At 42.5% G+C, this 19,542-nt stretch overlaps 1 protein-coding gene across 2 annotated transcripts in view; it reads right to left on the reverse strand.

Annotated features, from left to right (window-relative positions):
* LOC108254811 (calmodulin-binding transcription activator 1) overlaps positions 1 to 19,542 on the reverse strand; it is a 252,022-nt gene that overhangs the window by 13,290 nt on the left and 219,190 nt on the right. Inside the window, exons 6-10 of one of the 2 annotated variants that reach the window (XM_047149419.2) lie at positions 17,648 to 17,801; positions 13,970 to 14,110; positions 10,644 to 12,943; positions 9,782 to 9,908; positions 7,851 to 7,985 (exon numbers count right to left, since the gene is read on the reverse strand). In XM_047149419.2, the coding sequence (XP_047005375.1) occupies positions 7,851 to 7,985; positions 9,782 to 9,908; positions 10,644 to 12,943; positions 13,970 to 14,110; positions 17,648 to 17,801 (2,857 nt within the window). The remainder of the gene's footprint in view (positions 1 to 7,850; positions 7,986 to 9,781; positions 9,909 to 10,643; positions 12,944 to 13,969; positions 14,111 to 17,647; positions 17,802 to 19,542) is intronic. The other variant, XM_053674174.1, reaches the window with a different exon arrangement.

Raw genomic sequence — 19,542 nt, forward strand, 5'->3', positions numbered from 1 at the left:
ACACTTTTGACCTAAAAGCCTGCCCGCCAGTAGTCCTGCTCCTTCCTCTATATTTCCACAACTGATCCGAGCCACATCCAGAGCTATATAGCCCAAGAACAGCAAAACAATTTGTATTCTGAGTGCTGTGATTGGCATTTATAACGCTGATGTCCACCTGAAGATCGATGGCAGATTTAAAAAAAAAAAACAAACCCTGACTGACCTCCATATTTTGAATCAACTTGTGCAAGAATTCAAGTTGTACTAACAGGTAGGTTATATTTACACAGATACAACCCTGCACAAGCACATGCTTGTATTTGTTCCTTGCATAGCAGGCTGCATTACCCATGTGTGAATGAAACACCCAAGAATGAAACACGTTATTACAGCACGACTTACTGTGGGGAGTGAAAGAGCTTCTAAATGCAAACCTAAAAGCCATCACTGAGCAGTTAAATACCAAGAACAGCATGCTTTATCACTTATGAGGCTGAACGCAGTGCTGGCAAACTTTAGTGAGCTCCATTCAAATATGAACACACACACACACACACACACCGCCAAAACAAATATATATGCAATATTAAAATGAACAGAAATAATAATAATAATAATAATAATAATAATAATAATAATAATAATAATAATAATTCTGTACTAACCCGAACGCTTCTTGGTGCTTCCTGTCACTCACAGACGCGTCCCTCCTGCGCTTTGACACTGAGCAGCTCACCAACAGACCCAACAACAATAGAACAAAGTGGAAGTGAGGGGAGTGGAGAGGAAGATAAAGACCCTCCTCCTCCTCCTCTTCTATCCTCCTCCACCTCCTCCATCCATCCGCTTGGCGCTTGAATGCAAAAAGCGCGAAGCCAAAAGCGGTCTTTCAAATGTTTAACGAACTCTTACTCGGTTTTATTTGGATGATAAAAGGCAGAAAGAGATGGAGATGCATCGGACGCATCACTATCAACACGGCGCTGATGAATAATAATCTAATAATAATAATAATAATAATAAAACCCCGACAAAACCCGGTGATGCTCCTTCCCACACTGCTGTGCTGCTCTCGTGTCATCTGATCTCATCTCGTCTCATTACACTGCTGTAGGAAGGCTAGATCTTTAAGTGAAATCGAAATCGGAGCATTTCGCACTGACTCAGATCCACATGATGGCGCTAAATGAGGCGCTGCGCTTTTGTCGGAGGCGCGGCGTCGCTCCGGTTAAACCGCACCACAAAGCGCTTCTTTAAAACACGCTCCTGTGTTGTGTGCTGTGCTGGTGTGGTGTGTGTTGGGGGTCAGTGGGCAGTAGTTTGTGCACCCCTGCCCCCTCGTCTGGCTTGTGCCTGTGCAGCTGCAGCGCTGCGGATAAACGCGTTTTCCCTGCTGCATTATGACAATGCGGGGAGAGGAGAGCGCTTTCTTACGCGTCCACGCTGCACGCAACACTCGGGTTATCGGGTTCATGTGCGAGCACGCTCTGTGTGTGTGTGTGTGTGTGTTTGTCGAGGTAATGACATTTCGCATTAGCCTGATGTTCAGCCTGGATTTTGGAAGCGAAATGGCAGCAGGTAGCGCAGGATTCACGCACACCCCTGACTAACCGCAACAAAAAGACCCTTAAAACCCCCCAAACCCCATCCCTCAATCTTTCTTTCACACAATGTTGAGGTGAGAGGGATGTACAACACTGTGCAAGTGCCTGAGCCGCCCCTTGAAAAAATAATACTCATTTTGTCTGACTTGTTTACTTTATCACTGCTGTATTTTTGGATAAGAAACAACAACATTTTAGATTTCCAAACATTAAAACGAATACAAGCGTGAAGCAAGTGTAACAGTCCCACAGTGAGACTGAACAATATCCACATGTACAGTTGTGATCGTAAGTTTACATACGCCTTGTAGAATCTGCAACATGTTAAAAATATTTAAATAATAATAATAATAAGAAAGATCATAAAAGCTGCATTCAGTTTTTTTTATTTAGTACTGCTCTGAATAAACTATTTCACATAACAGATGTTTACATATAGTCCACAAGATACAATAATGACTGAATTTACACAAATGAACCGGTTCAAAAGTTTACACACTGTACGCTCGATTATTAATACTGTGTGTCGTTACCTGGTGATCAGAGACATGATGTGTTTATGGTTTGTGATAGCTCTTCATGAGTCCCTTGTTTGTCCTGAACATTTAAACCGCCTGCTGTTCTTTAGAAAAATCCTCCAGGTCCTGCACATTCTTTACTTTTCCGGCATCTTCTGTATATTTGACCCCCTTTCCAACAGCGATTATATGATGTTGAGATCTGTCTTTTCACACTGAGGACAACTGAGGGACTCGTACACGACTATTACAAAAGGTGTAAATGTTCACTGATGCTCAAGAAGGCAACACAGGATACATTAAGAGCCAGGGGGTGTAAACTTTTGAACAGGATGATAGGTGTAAATTATTATTTTGTTTAAAGATCTTTATTTATTTATTTTGTCCTACCCTTCAGAAGCTACATAAAATATTTACATGTTTTCCAGAAAACAAAATAATAACAATATATATATATATATATATATATATATATATATATATATATATACAGTATATATGTGTGTGTGTGTGTATATATATATATATATATATATATATATATATATATATATATATATATATTATATATATATATATATGTGTGTGTGTTTGTAAACGTATGACCTCAACTGTATAAAGTCTTAGTAAATTTAACTAAGCATATTATAAGTAAGGGGTTACTACTGCAAATAAAACAAGTAAATCAAACTGTTGCTCTTTTGTTTTTGAAGGTAATTTTACTTATTCATTTATTTATTTCATGCAAGAGAGCTCAAACGATTTTTACAAATCATTAAACATCCTTACTGGACACGAAACCAGAAATGGGGCTCCAGTGGGCCGATGCAAAGCCAACACGAAACAAGAAATACTGAAAACAAGCCATCCATAACGCATCAAATTTAATCACTTTAAAGTTCTGAAAACGCACATGCAATTTGAATAAAAAACAACAACAACAAAAAAACGCTCCTACTTTAGTATGCAATCGGTTCAACTAAATGCTACGTCTTTATTTTCCTCGCTGCACATTTACATTAACTAATTTAGCATAGAACTTACAGAGCAATTAAGTAATTCTGATAATTTACAGTTTTTCTGTAAAAAAAAAAAATCACAGTTTTTTTTGCTCATATTTACTGAACTACTGAATAATTTTTTTTCAGTTCAGAAGAACTATTCCAAATTCTCCAAGATGCTTGAAAATACTTACCAGCCAATGTCCTTACACATATTAACTTATTTTATTACAGTTTACTGTACTTTATAAATGTTTTTTAATGTAGAAAAAATTTCATTGCATTGTTTCTGAACACATCTTTGCTTTATAGAATCTTTTTACATGCGCAATACTGTACATTGAAAGAAACGTCTATAGGTTTATAAACTTGGGGATTGTCTTAAGAACAGTACATGAACAGACTAGCTAGCTAGTTAACTACACTTTTTGTGTAGTGAGAATAGCAATAATAAAATGCATAGGAACTTGTATGAATAAATTATTTTCTGAAAGTAATTCATCGTATCGTACGGTATATCCACACGACCATGATGCCGTGATGCTGCTCTTCTCAATAGAAGTACATATAAGTACTGAGAACAGATGGGATCTTTATATGATAATTAATGACCAGTGGTGAAAAATTCTTGAGTACTTATTAAGTACAAGTATAAGTATTATTTTGATGTATTTACACTTTACTTGAGTATTACTGAAATGGAATACTTGTGCTATTACTTAACTCTATTTCCATGGGTAAAAACCATACTTTTTAGACCTTACATTGCTATTTAAACCTTTATATTACTCGTTACAAAGAACAAAGGGTTCGTCTCTCCTCCAGCCAACGAGTGTATGCTATACTACTCACTCAGCAGCGGCCCTTGACTGTAGATGTCAGTGATGCAGGATGCTATTAATAAGCCTCCAGCTAAATGAAGTGGAGAGGCTACAACACTTGACCTACTGTATGCTATAGGCTACACTCTAGTGTATTTTCAGAGTAACCGTGTAATAGGCAGTCGAGTCAACGACATACAGTCATCTGGAGTACATTCTAGCAGATTGTTTTGAGCGCTTATTTGTTCAACTGTGTTTGAGGTGATCCCATTAACCAGGGTTTACAGGCTTCGTACAGACATTATCCACTCTGTAACCCCCCTTTCCTTCTGCTATTCTTTGCAATACATCTTACAACAGAATAAATTCTGTACATCATAGACACACTGTCTGCAGTGAACTGCAGGTTTGCCTTTTTTGTGTGTGGAAATTCACCAAGAACTTGGTGACCATGGAGTATTTATAAACTATCCCAATCTGGCAAACCTGTAATTAACTGCACTGTCTGCTGCTCCTCCTCCAAGCATGGGGAAGACTGATTCCTGCCCCTATGGGCGTCTATTAGCGCTTGTTGCAATTCCCATGTTTGACCACTAGGTGCTATAAAAAGGCTAATGCGATTGTGCAGCATCTAGGAAAAAAAAACTAGAGCAATCTAGCATCTAGAGCAAAAAAATCGACGGAACGTCAGCTTATCTGTTGAATAGGGGAACTTTTTAAAAATCGCTGGTCACTTGAAAGAGGTACCTAGTATTCCAGCGCAATTTAAAATGTATGGAGTTGTGAATGTGGACTTTATGACGACAAGCCACCACTGATATAAGCGTTTCTCAAAGTGAACACTAAGAGTGAATTTGTCTAAGCAAGTTAGAGAAACAAAAACAAATTAAGAACAGATGGAATCTCGGCTCGGCTCGACCACACTCAAGCCAACCGGGACAGCCAGGAACCTTGAGGTGATTTTTGATGACAGCTTGACCTTCACAGACCACATTTCAACAACTGCACAATCCTGTAGGTTCATTCTGTATAACATCAAGAAAATCAGATCCTATCTCACCGAACAGGCTACACAGCTACTAGTCCAGGCTCTTGTCATCTCAAAACTGGCCTACTGCAACGCACTACTCTCGGGGCTCCCAGGCAGCTCTATCAAACCCCTTCAGATGATTCAGAATGCAGCAGCACGCCTCGTCTTCAACCAGCACAAAAGAAGCCATGTCACATCCCTCTTCATCTCCCTCCACTGGCTTCCTGTAGCCGCCCGTATCAAATTCAAGGCCTTGATGCTCACGTGCAAGACCTTGTCTGGAACAGCACTCTCCTACCTCAACACTCTCCTTGAGGCACTATTGTCCCCTAGCAAGATAAGATAAACTTTAGTTTTGTTCTCCATGTGATTTTTTTTTTTTTAGAGCAATTCAACGGCAATTGGGAATAATCTTGCTAGCTACACTCGCTAGCATTTAAACCCAATCAGTTTTTAATTCATTGCGAAGACCTGTGACTGTAATCAGCACTCCACACACCTTATCTTATCACTGTGTCTCACTGCAGCTTTGTTTTGCTTGTGTATCCAGATGCTCACACACACACACACACACACACACACACACACGCACACACACACACACACACAAAGAGGATGCTATACATAGACACCTCTCTCATCATGAATCATGAATAGGAGACCACCTTTGCCAGCGTTACCTGACCGTCACTCAGACACGTGGTTGTGCTATGGTCCCCTGCATTGCAGCTTTGCTCATAGCACCATCCTGTCACTGTGTGCTTTAGCAAGCCTCTAAACCACCACCCCCCATCTACTGCACACACACTTGTGTTGAACACATCCGTGCCTTGTAAGAACGGAGGGAATACAAGAGAAACGAGGGACGCGGTCTCACTCACGCCCCAGGCACGAATTGTAATGTTCCACTTAGGAATGCGTTTCGTTCTCAAAGGCTTACAGAGTAACCATTATATAGCTAATTATTATTATGCATCTGGAACAGAACAGTGTTCGTTCTTCTTCTAAATCACGCACTAAGATGAACAAAACCATTAATCAGGTCATGGATTGAAAGACAAAACTACACACACATAAACACACACACAGATCTGTTTAGCCCATGATGTTTCCCAATGTCACTAGTATTAACTGCTTTTAACACACATTTAAAATTCAGAAGAGCTTTATAATTAACTTATGAGCTCGATCAGGAATGCTGGGTATAGAACAAAAAATCTAACACTCCCCCAAAAATCTCCTAAAATCACGTTCTATAGATTTCCAGCATGAGGCTAAACATGAGCTATGATTTTTTTTATCCTACTCTCGCTGAATAACAGTCCTACATTTCAAATACGTTCACTATTTATTACAAAAAATATATAATAACGATCTAAAATGATCCTGCTGCAAAAGATATCAACGAACTGTTGATAAAGCAACATACAGGTGCATTTCAAAAACTGAGAATATCGTGGAAAAGTTCTTTTTATCCTGTGATTTAATTCAAAAGTGGAAATATTCTAGATTCATTAAACATAAAGTGAAATATTTCAAGCCTTTTGTTTTTGTTTTAATCTTGAGGATTACGGATTACGGCTCATGGAAATCAAAAATCCCGTATCTCAAAGTATTCGAATAAAGGATAATAATAGTGAAATGTCGACCTGAGAAGAGCTCTAATCGGCGAATTAACTCAAAACATCTGCAAAGGTTTCCTGAGGCTTTAATCTCTTGGTTAGGTTCAGTACACACGATCATAATCACGCGGAAGATGAAAGTAAAGGTTGCGTTTCATTTGGAAATCAAGGTCCCAGAGTCTGGAGGAAGAAAGAGTGGTTCCTTAGGTTCACGTAAAATAATAGCTGTACATTTAAAATCCTGTATCAGAGACGAAACATCGCCTTGTTACGTAAGGAATAAAACGGTACAGGGTGTGAAGTAGTGTTTTATTCCTCTTTATTACACCACAGCAGGTTGCCAACTAGTACTTAAAGAAGAAAATGTCATTTTTAAAATCTGTTTATAATTATATTTAATACTGTAGTGTGGAACGTCATTACATTCTAGTAGCTACAGGATAAACAGCTAAAAGGGCAGTTAACTCTAACCCTCTGTCCTGAAGACGCCCTGACACTGGAGACCCCTTCCGTAAATGTTAAAACGTATCACCATATCAACAATGACACATTTTTCTTAGTTAACAGCACAATCCGTCTATTATTAGGCTTGGATTATGTGGATCCTCCACCATGCAAGTTGTTATTATAGAAAAAAGATTATTAAAACCTTGAGTGCATTAATATAAACCTGCACTGTTAATATTAATAGAAAATTAATCGAGACCTTCTGACCAATCATATTCAAGAATATGTGAATATATGGCCTATATATTTCACAAATATCGGCATGTACAGTAATTACACAGACGCTTAAACGATTGCTTATGAACCGCAACAGCTACTCACTCACGAGCAGAAAACATCAGCGACCATTACAATAAAACATGCCACGACAATAGTTATAGCCTTTCGTGAGGTACGAATGGGTGTATATAAACCGGACGGCACTTAAAAGCAGCAATACAGGGAGGAAACCGAGATCAGAAATAAGAAACACTGAACAGTTAATTGTACCAAGACGTTTTGTGAAATAATCCCTGTGGTAAATGGTGCAAAGTGCTCACCAACGTGTGAGTGTGTGGCATTCAAGGCGCTAGCTTGCCATCGGGAGCAACTTGGGGTTCAGTGTCTTGCCCAAGGACACCTCAGCATGTGGAGGCACGTGGGCCGGGAGCTGAACCGCCAATCCTATGATTAGTGGACAACCCGCTCTACCACCTGAACCACAGCCGCCCCGTGTGAAAAGCAGCGCCTCGGTGAGGAGCGTATGAAATGAACGAGGTGACCTACCATCCAGGGAGAGCCAGTCGTGCTGAGAGGTGGGCAGGGCAGGGAGAGCGCGGGCTTTATATTCAAACACCACCGAGTTGGAGATGATCTGGCTGCTGGCTGCCACCTGAAGGGTCACCAGGCCTGTGTCGTGAGCTACAGGAGGAAACATACGCTCTGTTTACCGCTTCAGTTCGTAATCCGTGGTTGCGTCTGTGGGGAGTTGCAGCACTGGCAAACAATATTCATGCCACGTACATTACTATATTCCTTATATTCCATTTCCAGCCCTTGATGCTTATACATCACTTAAGATATTTATTACTAATAATATTCAGAAAGTGAACAATAAGATACTGTACGTGAATACCCTTAAAAAGAAAAATATATATATATATTGACCAATATCATACAAGAAATAGTAATAAATCTGTAAGTGAATAATGATCAATAATGATGATGTTTTTAGAATAAGGTTTAAAAAAAATAAAAATACAAGATTTTGAGACTAAAACGGTAATACTCTGAGGAAAAAAAAGTCACCATGAGAGAAAATTGCAATATTTTGAGAATAATGTCATAATACTATGACGAAATGGCACCACTGGAGCAATGACTGTGTGTTAAAATCAGGGATGTTGACGATTTGTTTCTTTTGTTGAAGAAGAAAGCTTAGGTTGTGGTCAGCTTCAAGGCTATTGAAGGTTACATCTGTGTAACATTCAGAGGGTGTGTATTTTCACAGGAGACAATCCTGATGGAGTGGATTCATTGGGGACTTACCGTCAAGTCCCCAGTGCTTTATTACACACGTAAGCCTTACGGGAGAGTCCATATCCCATAATGCTTTGATTGCTTTACCGAGAGCAGAATGTCTTTATTTTCAAAATATTGTGACTTTTTTTTCTCAGAATATCATATATTACCGCTTTTTCCCCCTCGATACACACAATATGGCCAAAAGTATGTGGACACATGACCAATCACACTCATGTGGCACAATTGTCCAACATCCCATTCCAAATTGATTTCCTTTTGCTGTTATAATAAGCTCCACTCTTTTGGGAAGGCTTTCCACTAGATTTTGGAGTGTGGATGTTGGGATTTGTGTTTATTCGGGTACAAGAGCATGACAAAGTGTGGTCAGGTACTGATGTTGAGGAGTGAGGAGGTCTGGGGTGCAGTCTGCGTTCCAGATCATCCCTAAGGTGTTCAGTCAGGTTGAGGTCAGGGCTCTGTGCAGGACACTCGAGATCTTACACCTTCTTCCAAGCTGAACACACCATGTCTACAAGGAGCTCATTTTGTGCACAGGGGAATTGTCATGCTGGCGCAGTGTTTGGGGCCTGTTATTGTAATACTACAGCGTACAAAGACGTTCTATACAATTGTGTGCTTCTAACTTGGAGAAGAACCACATAAGTGTGTGATGGTCAAGTGCCAACAAACATTGGCCATATAGTGTATTATGACATTCTCCCCCTCCTCCCCTAAAAATATTATGACTATTTTTATTTAAACTTTGGCCCTAAAATGCTGTCATATACTGGGCTTACATTAATATTTAATATTTAATTGTACTGTCATGTACAATATTATATTACATTAGTATGCAGGCTGGACAGATTCACATCAGGTAGCAGTCAGGGTACCACCCGTACCAGGGACCTTCAGCTGATCATCTTTGTGTAAAATAGATTTTTAAGACTTTTCCAGAACAACTTAATGACATTTGGAAACACCTTGCTAGCTAGCTACAGCAAAAACAAACAAACAAACAAACAAACAAAAAACAACACCTTTTTGAGCATGAAGGAAAAATGATTTCCGATTTTTACTTATAAAATACTTTCATGTTTTCGAATTGATGAAATGAAAATGCACTTTGTGCATGAATACAGAATGGCTCAAGGTTGTAGCTATATGCATGCATGTCCTGTCCGAGTTCCTACCTGGGCAGTAACATCGCAGCACTCCGGGCTGAATGAGCGAGGCAGGAACCGTGATCTGATCGAACAGGCAAGTGTAGTCACTGCTGGCCTCCTGCCACGGTCCTGTGATTAAAACCTTCACTCCACCCTACAACATGCAAACACACTTCTCACTCTCCAGCCACTGTCTAGCACAATGTTCAGAGTTATAGCGCAGAGCAAACACAGAGCAATTAGTAATCAGTGTATCCCAAAGTGTAGGTGGAGTTTGAAATGACTTATTACTAGGGGTTTGTCTGGCTCTTTTATGCGTCTGTGCGTCTATATAACGCCCCTTTTCCCCATGACATCACTGGTGTGATTTCCAGTTGATGTAAACTAGTAGAAAGACTAGTATTTCTTTGTGTCGTTTTCTTGAGTTCTGTCTAAGTGCTGCCATCTTGTGGTTCTAATACAACACAACTACATGAAAATCAGCCACAACAATCTGGCAACCAGTACATACTGGTTTATATTTGTGCATCACAAATATAAACTCATTCATTTTCTGTACCTCTGATATCATGGTTACGGTCGTAGTATGCCGGAGCCTATCCTGGGAACACTGGGTATGAGGTGAGAATACACCTCAGGGAATCATTCACACATTTACTTCTAGAGGCAATTTTAGAGTAGTCAATCTACTCTGCATGTTTTTTTTACTTATTTTTATTTGGGAGGGAAAGCGTAGAAACCGAAGTAACCCACATGGACACAATGAGAACATGTGAAACTCTGCACAGTGAGTAAGCCGAGCTCAGAATCGAACCAGGGACCAGTGGTAGCCGTGTTACCCACCACAAACATTTAACAACAAAACCCACAGACACAGTGACTTACTCACCTCTGGGTAAGACCACTCTGGTGAGTAGTCTGTCACCACAAACAGTCTCCCAGTGTTCTGAATCATCCCCATGGTCCCATGAGCCACAGCTGCAGACACTACCTCCTCTACTTGCATGTACGCCAACTGCCCAGTGTCTGTTCCCAGTGCCCCGGACTGGGCCGACTGGGGGCTGCAACAGGGCTGGAGGCAGAGTTCTGCAGAGTTGTACCCTGTGGCTCCATGGGTGGGTCCTTCTTCAGCAACCTGCTGGGTGGTTGCTCCAGATGACACTTGCCCTTCCGTGCCTGAGTGGGCCATTATCTGATGGCTGTAGAGTGTGTTGCCCGTTTGTCCGCCGATCGCTGCACCGTTTCCTCCTTCTACTGAAATGAAATCGTTGATGAGGTCTGAAAACTGATTCCCAAAAGAGACGTCAAAGTGATCTAGGCTGATCTCCATGGATCCTCCTCCATTGGCTCCACTTGTGGCCAGAGCCTGGTGGGCTGCCATGTTGTTAAAGAGCCCCTGGACTAGCCCTGCTCCCTGTAGGAGAGGCTGTAGCTGCTGATGTGGACTGCCAGTTGCCCTGCTGCCATCCGTACCGTTACACAGGGTTCCACTATTATTACCTGTTCCTGTTCCTCCAGCTCCTCCTGCTCCCAAGTTGGTGCTCTCTGGTTGTTGGAGGTAGTGCTCTGTAGCTCCGCTGCCATCTGCTCCATTTCCCACACAGTGCTGCAGGTGATCCCCTGCCTTCAGCAAGTCTTCCGTCTCCTTTTCTTGCCCGCCTGCGTCCCGTCTTTCTGAGTTGGCTGGTTGTTCCAAACTTCCAACCTCCTCGTGTTCTTTGCTGGCACCTGTGAAGCGGTTTTGATACTGCATAAGTTGCAGAGTGCCACCTTGCCCATTTCTCTCAGCTGGAGAGCTGCTGTTGCAATTGGATGTAGACTGCTGGCCTTGATGGGCATGGTGGTGGTGGTGATGCCCGTTGGTGCCTGTTGAATCAGTCTTGACTACTGACAAACCCATGTAGGCAGTGGAGTCATGCGAGTTCTGTGCAGAAGTGCTAGTGTTCTGGTGGGTTTGTGTCTGGGTGGACTGAGGTGAGCCCTGCAGGAAGAAGCTGGGAGAGTGGCTCTGGTGGGTCAGCTGTGGGCTGGGTATAGCTTGACCGTAGCTTGTAGCAGACATCATGGTAGAAGAGTAGTCCTGCTTGGAATCAATGGCGCTGAAATCCATCTGCTCCAGTGTGGTGCTAGGGCTCAGGCCACCCCCAGATGGGAGCAATGAGCTAGTTGGTGTCAGAGCTAGGGAACTCTGGGTAGAGCCACTGCCCGAGGAGCTGGACAGACTACCTGCACCACTGACCACCTCTCCAACCTGGTAACCACCTTCTTTGGCCAGCTGCTGCTCAAATGATGTGTCCTCTGTTTTAATATTCTTGACCAGTGAGGCATTGAAGCCATAATCATTGTCGGTGAGAGGAGGTGAACATTGGACTCCTCCGTTGCTGCAGCTGCTGGTATTGCTGACTTCTGTCTTCAGCCCATTTCCTCCATATGTCTGGCCCTGCTTGGGGTTGTTGAGGAAGCAGTCTGGGTCAAAGTTCATGGTGGTTTCTGGCAGCTTAATGCTCCCAGACTCCAGGCTGCTAGAGAGGACAAGCTCTTCTGACATGCTAGCTGCAGAAAGCATTGCCAACCTCTCTGTAGACCCTACATCTCCTAAACCCACACCCACAGCCCCAGGAAAAGCAAATTTGTGACTGTCAGCAGCCACTGCCAGCACCAAACTGCTTGAGGCTGTGTCAGGGCCTAGGAGATGAGCATTGGGATCTCCAGTAGGAGACATGCTGTAGACGGGATCACCGGTGACCTCTGACATGAAGACAGTGGCCGACTGGGAGAGGCTGCTCATGACGGAGGCCACGTGGCTCATACCTGTCACCACCGGGCTGTCAGCTATGTCAGGATCAGAGTTTAGCCCGCTGCTAATGGAGACAGGAGAGCTCTGGGTGGTGTCTGGTACCTCCACCTGGTTGGTGGAGGACACCTCCATACTGTTCTGATGAAGTAGAGCCGGTTTCGTTCCTTTGCTGTTCCTCTTTTCTCGCGCAGTCGATCCACCCGGCCCGTCACCTGTTCCCCTGCCATTTTTGCCTGCTCCATGGGTGTGCTCGGTCTTGCCCTCAGACACATCACTGTTCTGGACTTCGGAGTGAGTGCTGCTGTAAGCACCTCCAGAACGCGGGTCAACCTTCGGGGAGATGATGCGGTGTTTGGCACTGTTACACTTGTGATGCAGACTGCTACCAGCACCTGCGGACATTCGGAGCACACAGGAACAGACGTGGTGGTAAGAACGTGCATGGCTTATTTGTTTTATGTAACAATACACACACCAGGGCTGAATCTTTGTGTGCCCTAAGCGCTATCCTAAATAATATTATCCTGTATTCTTATTCTTATTTCTGGTGACCTCAGGGACCCTGAGCGACTGCGTATACTGCTGATATCACCTGTATAAATCCATAAACCAGTATAATATATTCCCTCCTTGCAATGCGATGATAGGAATAATTTCAAATGTACTACAAGGCTGCCACCTAGTGACAAATATCTATACTGCACAGACACAAAACTACATCCCAGTTGCATTCTGTAACACAGCAACAAATGCAATAAATGCAAGCATTAAAATTTTAATACATAGGATCTTAGTGTTTATTACAGTATACATGAAATTCAATATCGTGTGCCTTTCATATAAAATTACCCTGAATCTTGTTCTGTGTTTTGCACTTAAGCACTTTGTAACTAAGCAATCTCTTAATATGTTTCATTTAAGTGCTTGTTTTAAAAGATGAACCTAATATTAAACATATTTACTTCAGAAGAAAATCAGGGGATTTTCATTATCTAGGTTTTCTTAAAAATGATTTTATACTCATCATATACTCCACATGACAAACATTAAAGAGGTAATACAAAGCTAGTCTTGACATTTTTTTGTATAAAGCGACACATTCTCATCTTGATGATGTGTATTTAAACGCAGTAGGGCAATATGATGTAACTTCTAGGAAATTCTGTGCTGAAAGAAGCTTTAGGGTGAATTCGGCATGCACAGAGAAAACACCCTCATATGTATTGACCTAAATAATACATGGTAATTATTTATAATAAAAATATATATGGAATGCTTTGTCTGTTCTTTACATCACTTAGTTTGCCTTCATTTGTCAAATAAGATCATCTTCGTTATTTTTAAAATGTTACATCATTTCTCTCTTAAGCCCAATATAAATCTTTGCAATCATGCCTTCTCTGTCTTTTCTCCCTTACCCAGCGTCCCCGTGCAGAGGCAGTTGTGAGTCCGGGGAGGTGGCTTGGTCTGGTGGCTGTCCAGGATCTGCTGCACCAGCTGCTCAGCCGAGAAGCCGGTGCTGCTGTTCCCGTTGCTGCAAGTCCACTTGATGCCATAAACTGCCGGAAGAGAGGAGGAGACAGAGACGTCAGCCAGACAGCCACACAGACCAGCGGGCGGCGCATCGGCACCCACCACCTCACCAGCTCCCTCTACTGGCACTGCAAGGGAGAGACAGCCTCATGCTCCCTGATCAAACGGAGTACCGACATGGCCGATGTGATCCATGAGTTAAGGTATAACTCTGTTATACCTTTAAAATGCATCTTTACAGAAAACAAATCTAATCAATTATTAATCAATATGTCAGAGTACTGACCATTCCCATGCTACTTCGATTATATTTAGAGACGATACCATATTTTCTTTTCCAGTACCGAAACCTTGAGCGTCAGTCGATATCCGATATCCATACCCGTTCGATGTTATTTCTTTAAAAACTACTAAGCTCTAAAAAGCATAAAAAAACTACTAAAGTACTTAAAACAAAGAGGGAAAAATACATAACTAAAAACATGTATTACTCCAAACTGCAGCTTTTTTTATTCAGTTAAACTATTTTGCACACACTTTTTTGTTAGGTATATCACTGCAAATATAATAAAGTAGAAAGGGTAAATGAAAATAAAAAAAATCACTCCTAGCAAAAAAACTAAACAAAAAACCCCCAAACAAGTCTCTTCATATATAAACAATAACAGTTAAAAAAAAAAAAAAAAAAAAAAAAGTCCACTCGGACCGAATTCATTCTTTTAAAAAAATTTGTTTTGCTGGTATTAACGTGATACTGATTCTGGTTATCAGATATTATTTACTGATTATTTACTGGTTCTTAATCAACAGTGTTAGAGGGAAATGGTTTCTATCGTGACTTTAGTACCATCAGGTTTTTGGTCACCTCCCTGACTAAGGCCCTTCTCTGTATGGTTGAGTGGCCAGACGGAAGCCACTCCTCAGTAAAAGGCACATGACAGCCTGCCTGGAGTTTGCCAAAAGGCACCTGAAGGACACTCAGACCATGAGAAACAAAATTCTCTGGTCTGATGAAACAAAGATTGAACTCTTTGGCCTGAATGGCAAGCGTCATGTCTGGAGGAAACCAGGCACCACTCATCACCTGGCCAATACCATCCCTACAGTGAAGCATGGTGGTGGCAGCAACACGCTGTGGGGATGTTTTTCAGGGGCAGGAACTGGGAGACTAGTCAGGATCGAGGAACAGATGAATGCAGCAATGTACAGAGACATCCTTGATGAAAACCTGCTCCAAGCGCTCTGGACCTCAGACTGGGGCGAAGGTTCATCTTCCAACAGCACAACGAGGCTAAGCACACAGCCAAGATAACAAGGGAGTGGCTACAGGACAACTCTGAATGTCCTTGAGTGTCCCAGCCAGAGCCCAGACTTGAACCCGATTGAACATCTCTGGAGAGATCTGAAAATGACTGTGCACCGACGCTCCCCATCCAACCTGCTGGAGCTTGAGAGGTCCTGCAAAGAAGAATGGGAGAAACTGCCCAAAAATAGGTGTGCCAAGCTTGTAGCATCGTACCCAAAAAGACTTGAGGCTGTAATTGGTGCCAAAGGAGCTTCAACAAAGTATTGAGCAAAGGCTGTGAATACTTATGCACATGTGCTTTTTTGTTTTTTTATTTTCAATAAATTTGCAAAGATTTCAAACAAACTTCTTTCACGTTGTCATTAGGGGGTATTGTTTGTAGAATTTTGAGGAAAATAATGAATTGAATCCATTTTGGAATAAGGCTGCAACATAACAAAATGTGGGAAAAGTGAAGTGCTGTCAATACTTTCCGGACGCACTGTATATCAACGCGCTCGTTCTAACATGTCATTGTTTCTATAGTAACGGCTTGTTCACTGGGATTTGTACGGCGGATGCTTCGCATAAACGGAAAAAGCACACGTTTGTGCGTAGATGACGATATGGTGACGTTTTCTGTAAAGAGGCATTTAAGTAACATTTGGACACCGGAAGGAGTCTCCAGTGTCGGTGCGTCGTAGCAGTCAGAGGTAAACCTGTACCAGGTTTCTCAAGAGAGAATAAAGAGAGAGGACTGGTGAGGGAACAACTGTTTATAGCTTCTATAATGTAAGTGAGAAAAGGAACTGACTTGTTTTGCGGATGTAACTATAAATGGTTAAAAAGTATGACCTTATAGGAAATGAGTCAGATTTTGACGTGGTAGCAGTAACTCTGCTTGATTGTCTTTCTTTATCAGCATTGTTTTATTCCTGACATATTATATACAGGTTTATAAACCATGCTACATCTTTTTGAGCCATCTTCTTTGCTCTTATAGGGCCGTATTGTATGCCAGCATCACAGGAGCGGGCGATGGCGTCCTGCTGAACAGCTCGCACAGCTCTGCGTAACGTGGCTTCTTATTTTCCTCCAGTATCAGAGCGTAGCCATGCTTGTTCGTGTGCTGAGTGTGCCGTGATGGGATTGCTAGTGGAGCGGAACAAGAGCTAACACGGAGCAAAAGCTATAAAGCTATCGCGTCTGCCCCTTAATCTGGATTCCGCAGCACAGGCGTGCACCTCATCAATTACGAGCATCCTTTTTAATCTGCTGGAGCCAAAACAGACATGACTACCAATCAATAGCTGCTAAAGAAGTTTAAATTGTAAAGCATGCAAACATGCACTAACCGAATAAGGACCAGGCCGAGGAGAGGGCGGGTAGGGTGGGGATTGTTGAGGGGGGGGCGTATTTAACCTGAGAATCTAGTGCATAACCAACTCATTTAAAATTCATGACTTGGGGAGTGAAGGGAGAAGAGTCAGCAGATCCTCTGTTTTTTTGCCTGAGTCTGCAGAAAAAAAAAAAAAAGAAAAAAAAAGATGGTTCGCAATATGGCTATTTCAGCACTAGATGGCAGTATCGCAGCGTGGATGGCTGATTTGTGCCAGAAGGTCAGTCAAAGAGATTTGGATGTGAGCGGTGTTTGCTTGCCCTTTCCTCATTGCCACATCACATCATGAAGTTAATGACGCAGTGAAGTGTTTTGAGATTTAAAAGTCACTCAAATATACGGACTTTTACAGACTACGTAATGAAGCGGCTGAGAAATCGGCATGAGACAAGCACGAGCACGAGACGAGAGAGTCATGGGCTGACTTTTAAAAGTTTTTATATCTCGGTGGCACGAGCGTGTCCTTTTCTTTGAGGCTTTTGCGCTGAAAATGACAGCTACCTGTCAATGCACCGAGTGAGCCGATCCTCTGTACGGACTTATATAAGGTCATACGCACAGCGGGCTCTGGGAGTGTTGTCAGAACTACTCAGGAGTGATCTTCAGTTTGTCAGGCTTTTGGCAACTTGCTGTCTCCAATTTGGGAGATGTGATGGACTGCTGGGAAGAAAAAACCCCCCTCACATCTATACCCTGACAAGTGTGATTTACAAGCTTAATATTCATTCCAGCTGAATGGATGACTTTAATTGTGTGTTATAATTGCGTTGAAACTGATGCGGTGTGTACTGTAGATCTTAATGAAGAAGAGAGAGGAGGAATAAGAACGGTCCGAACAAGGGGGATATTTACGTCCTCTAAGATATCGTGAATACTCACACATGGGCTTGAGCTGGCTGATGAGCTCCTCCTTGGTCCATTTGGCCCACTCCTTTTTGTCTGTGTTGATGGAGCACAGGATTGGACCGCATGGCTTCCCGCAATCCTCGATGGCCGGAACATTAAGGTAGTGGACCAGAACGATGTCTGGGTTCTGGGGTGGAGAGAGAGAGAGAGAGAGAGAGAGAGAGAGAGAGAGAGAGAGAGAGAGAGAGAGACGTGAACATGTGAAAAGAGAGAGAGAGAGAGAGAGAGAGACACACACACATGAACATGGGAAAAGAGAGAGAGAGGGAGGGAGAGAAAGGGATAGAAAGACACACATGAACATGTGAAAAGAGAGAGAGACACACACATGAACATGTGAAAATAGAGAGAGACACACACACATGAACATGTGAAAAGAGAGAGGGGGGAGAGAGAGAGAGAGAGAGAGAGAGAGAGAGAGAGAGAGAGAGAGAGAGAGAATGGTTCTCTGATGAGATGAAAGAGCGAACATAATGATGTGGGGAAAGAGGCGGAGGAGGAGGAGGAGGCAGTCAAAGAAGACAAAAGCAAATGGAAATTGAAAAGGAAAGACGACAACGATAGGTCAAGGTTGTTGCTTAATAGAGAGTGAGAAAAAAAAACCCCTCATCGGTCGATCGAAGGAGATGGAAGTCTTGAATAAAGCATGGTGTCTTATCTTTATAGAAAAGCTGCTCGGAGCTCGTCTGGCACACAAAGTGCGCATCGGCAGGGACTGAAACAAACCCGCTCGATGACATCGCCGCGAACACGCACGCCGCTCCGCTGAAGAGTCTGGAACAAGCTCCGGGAAAGTGAACGCTCTAAACGCTGCGAGTTGTTTTGAGATTGCAAGCAGGAGGTGCGAGAGATGCTAATTGGCAAAGCGTGCACAATCTCTCGCACACACCTTGCTCGCTCTCCCAGGAACTGATGCCCTCAATTAACTTCAAAGTATTTACAAACTCTGAACTGCCACAATTCATATGAGGGCAGAATTACGGCAATAAATTACCTAAATTGACAGCGTATGAGTAATAGGTATTGCTTAGAGCACATTAAGCTGGCCTGGGGCCGCATCGACTGTACGAAAGGGGATAGGAATAGCTTTGGGGACCGCAGCAATCTGGCTACGATCCCTTTCAAACGAGCAATCAAACAAGCTCTCTCGCACGCAAGAAGACTCGAAGGAAATGCGCCTATCGACTCCTGTTCACGCGGTAGACCAATCAGCCTCGACCGGATCCGAGCGTCAGCGAGACGTGTTCCTGGATTTCACATGAAACAAGACAAGAGTAATCGTTCCCGCTCAGTTTTAGAGACGGTGATAGAGAGGTTTGAGCATTATCTACATCTTTGGCTTTGGTCCACAAAACAAGATCTTATTATCACTTACACTATAGCAGCTATAAACCAGCAGCCTGTATTTATTTTGCTTGAAAGCTAATAATACAAAAAAAGAGCTTGTCGTGTTACCATAAACTCCTCTGTCCTGAGCATGTCGGAAAGGCCTGACACTGCAGGCTCCTTCCGTAAATGTTAGAACCTCTCCACACAGAAAACTTCACCTTCAGGAATTATTTTACTTTATTGATTGATTGATTGATTTTTCAACGAGGCGCATCTGCCGTACAAATCCCCGTGTATATATATATTTTTAAAAAAAAACAACAACAAAAAAAGAATCAACACCTTCTGACCAATCGGAATCCAGCATCCGGGAACGTTGTGCCAGGTGAGAAACGTTTCTTCATAACTGAAAGGGATTCAGGCACGAGCAGAACTTTCGAGATCTTTTGAGAATGTACACAGCTTCTAGCGTATGACCGCCACCTAGCTGCAATCGCAAACTCCTACGCATACCAGGAGAAAAAAAAACGTGTCTCGAC

Source organism: Ictalurus punctatus, chromosome 21 (genome assembly GCF_001660625.3).
Source record: "Ictalurus punctatus breed USDA103 chromosome 21, Coco_2.0, whole genome shotgun sequence".
Taxonomy (NCBI): Eukaryota; Metazoa; Chordata; class Actinopteri; order Siluriformes; family Ictaluridae; genus Ictalurus; species Ictalurus punctatus.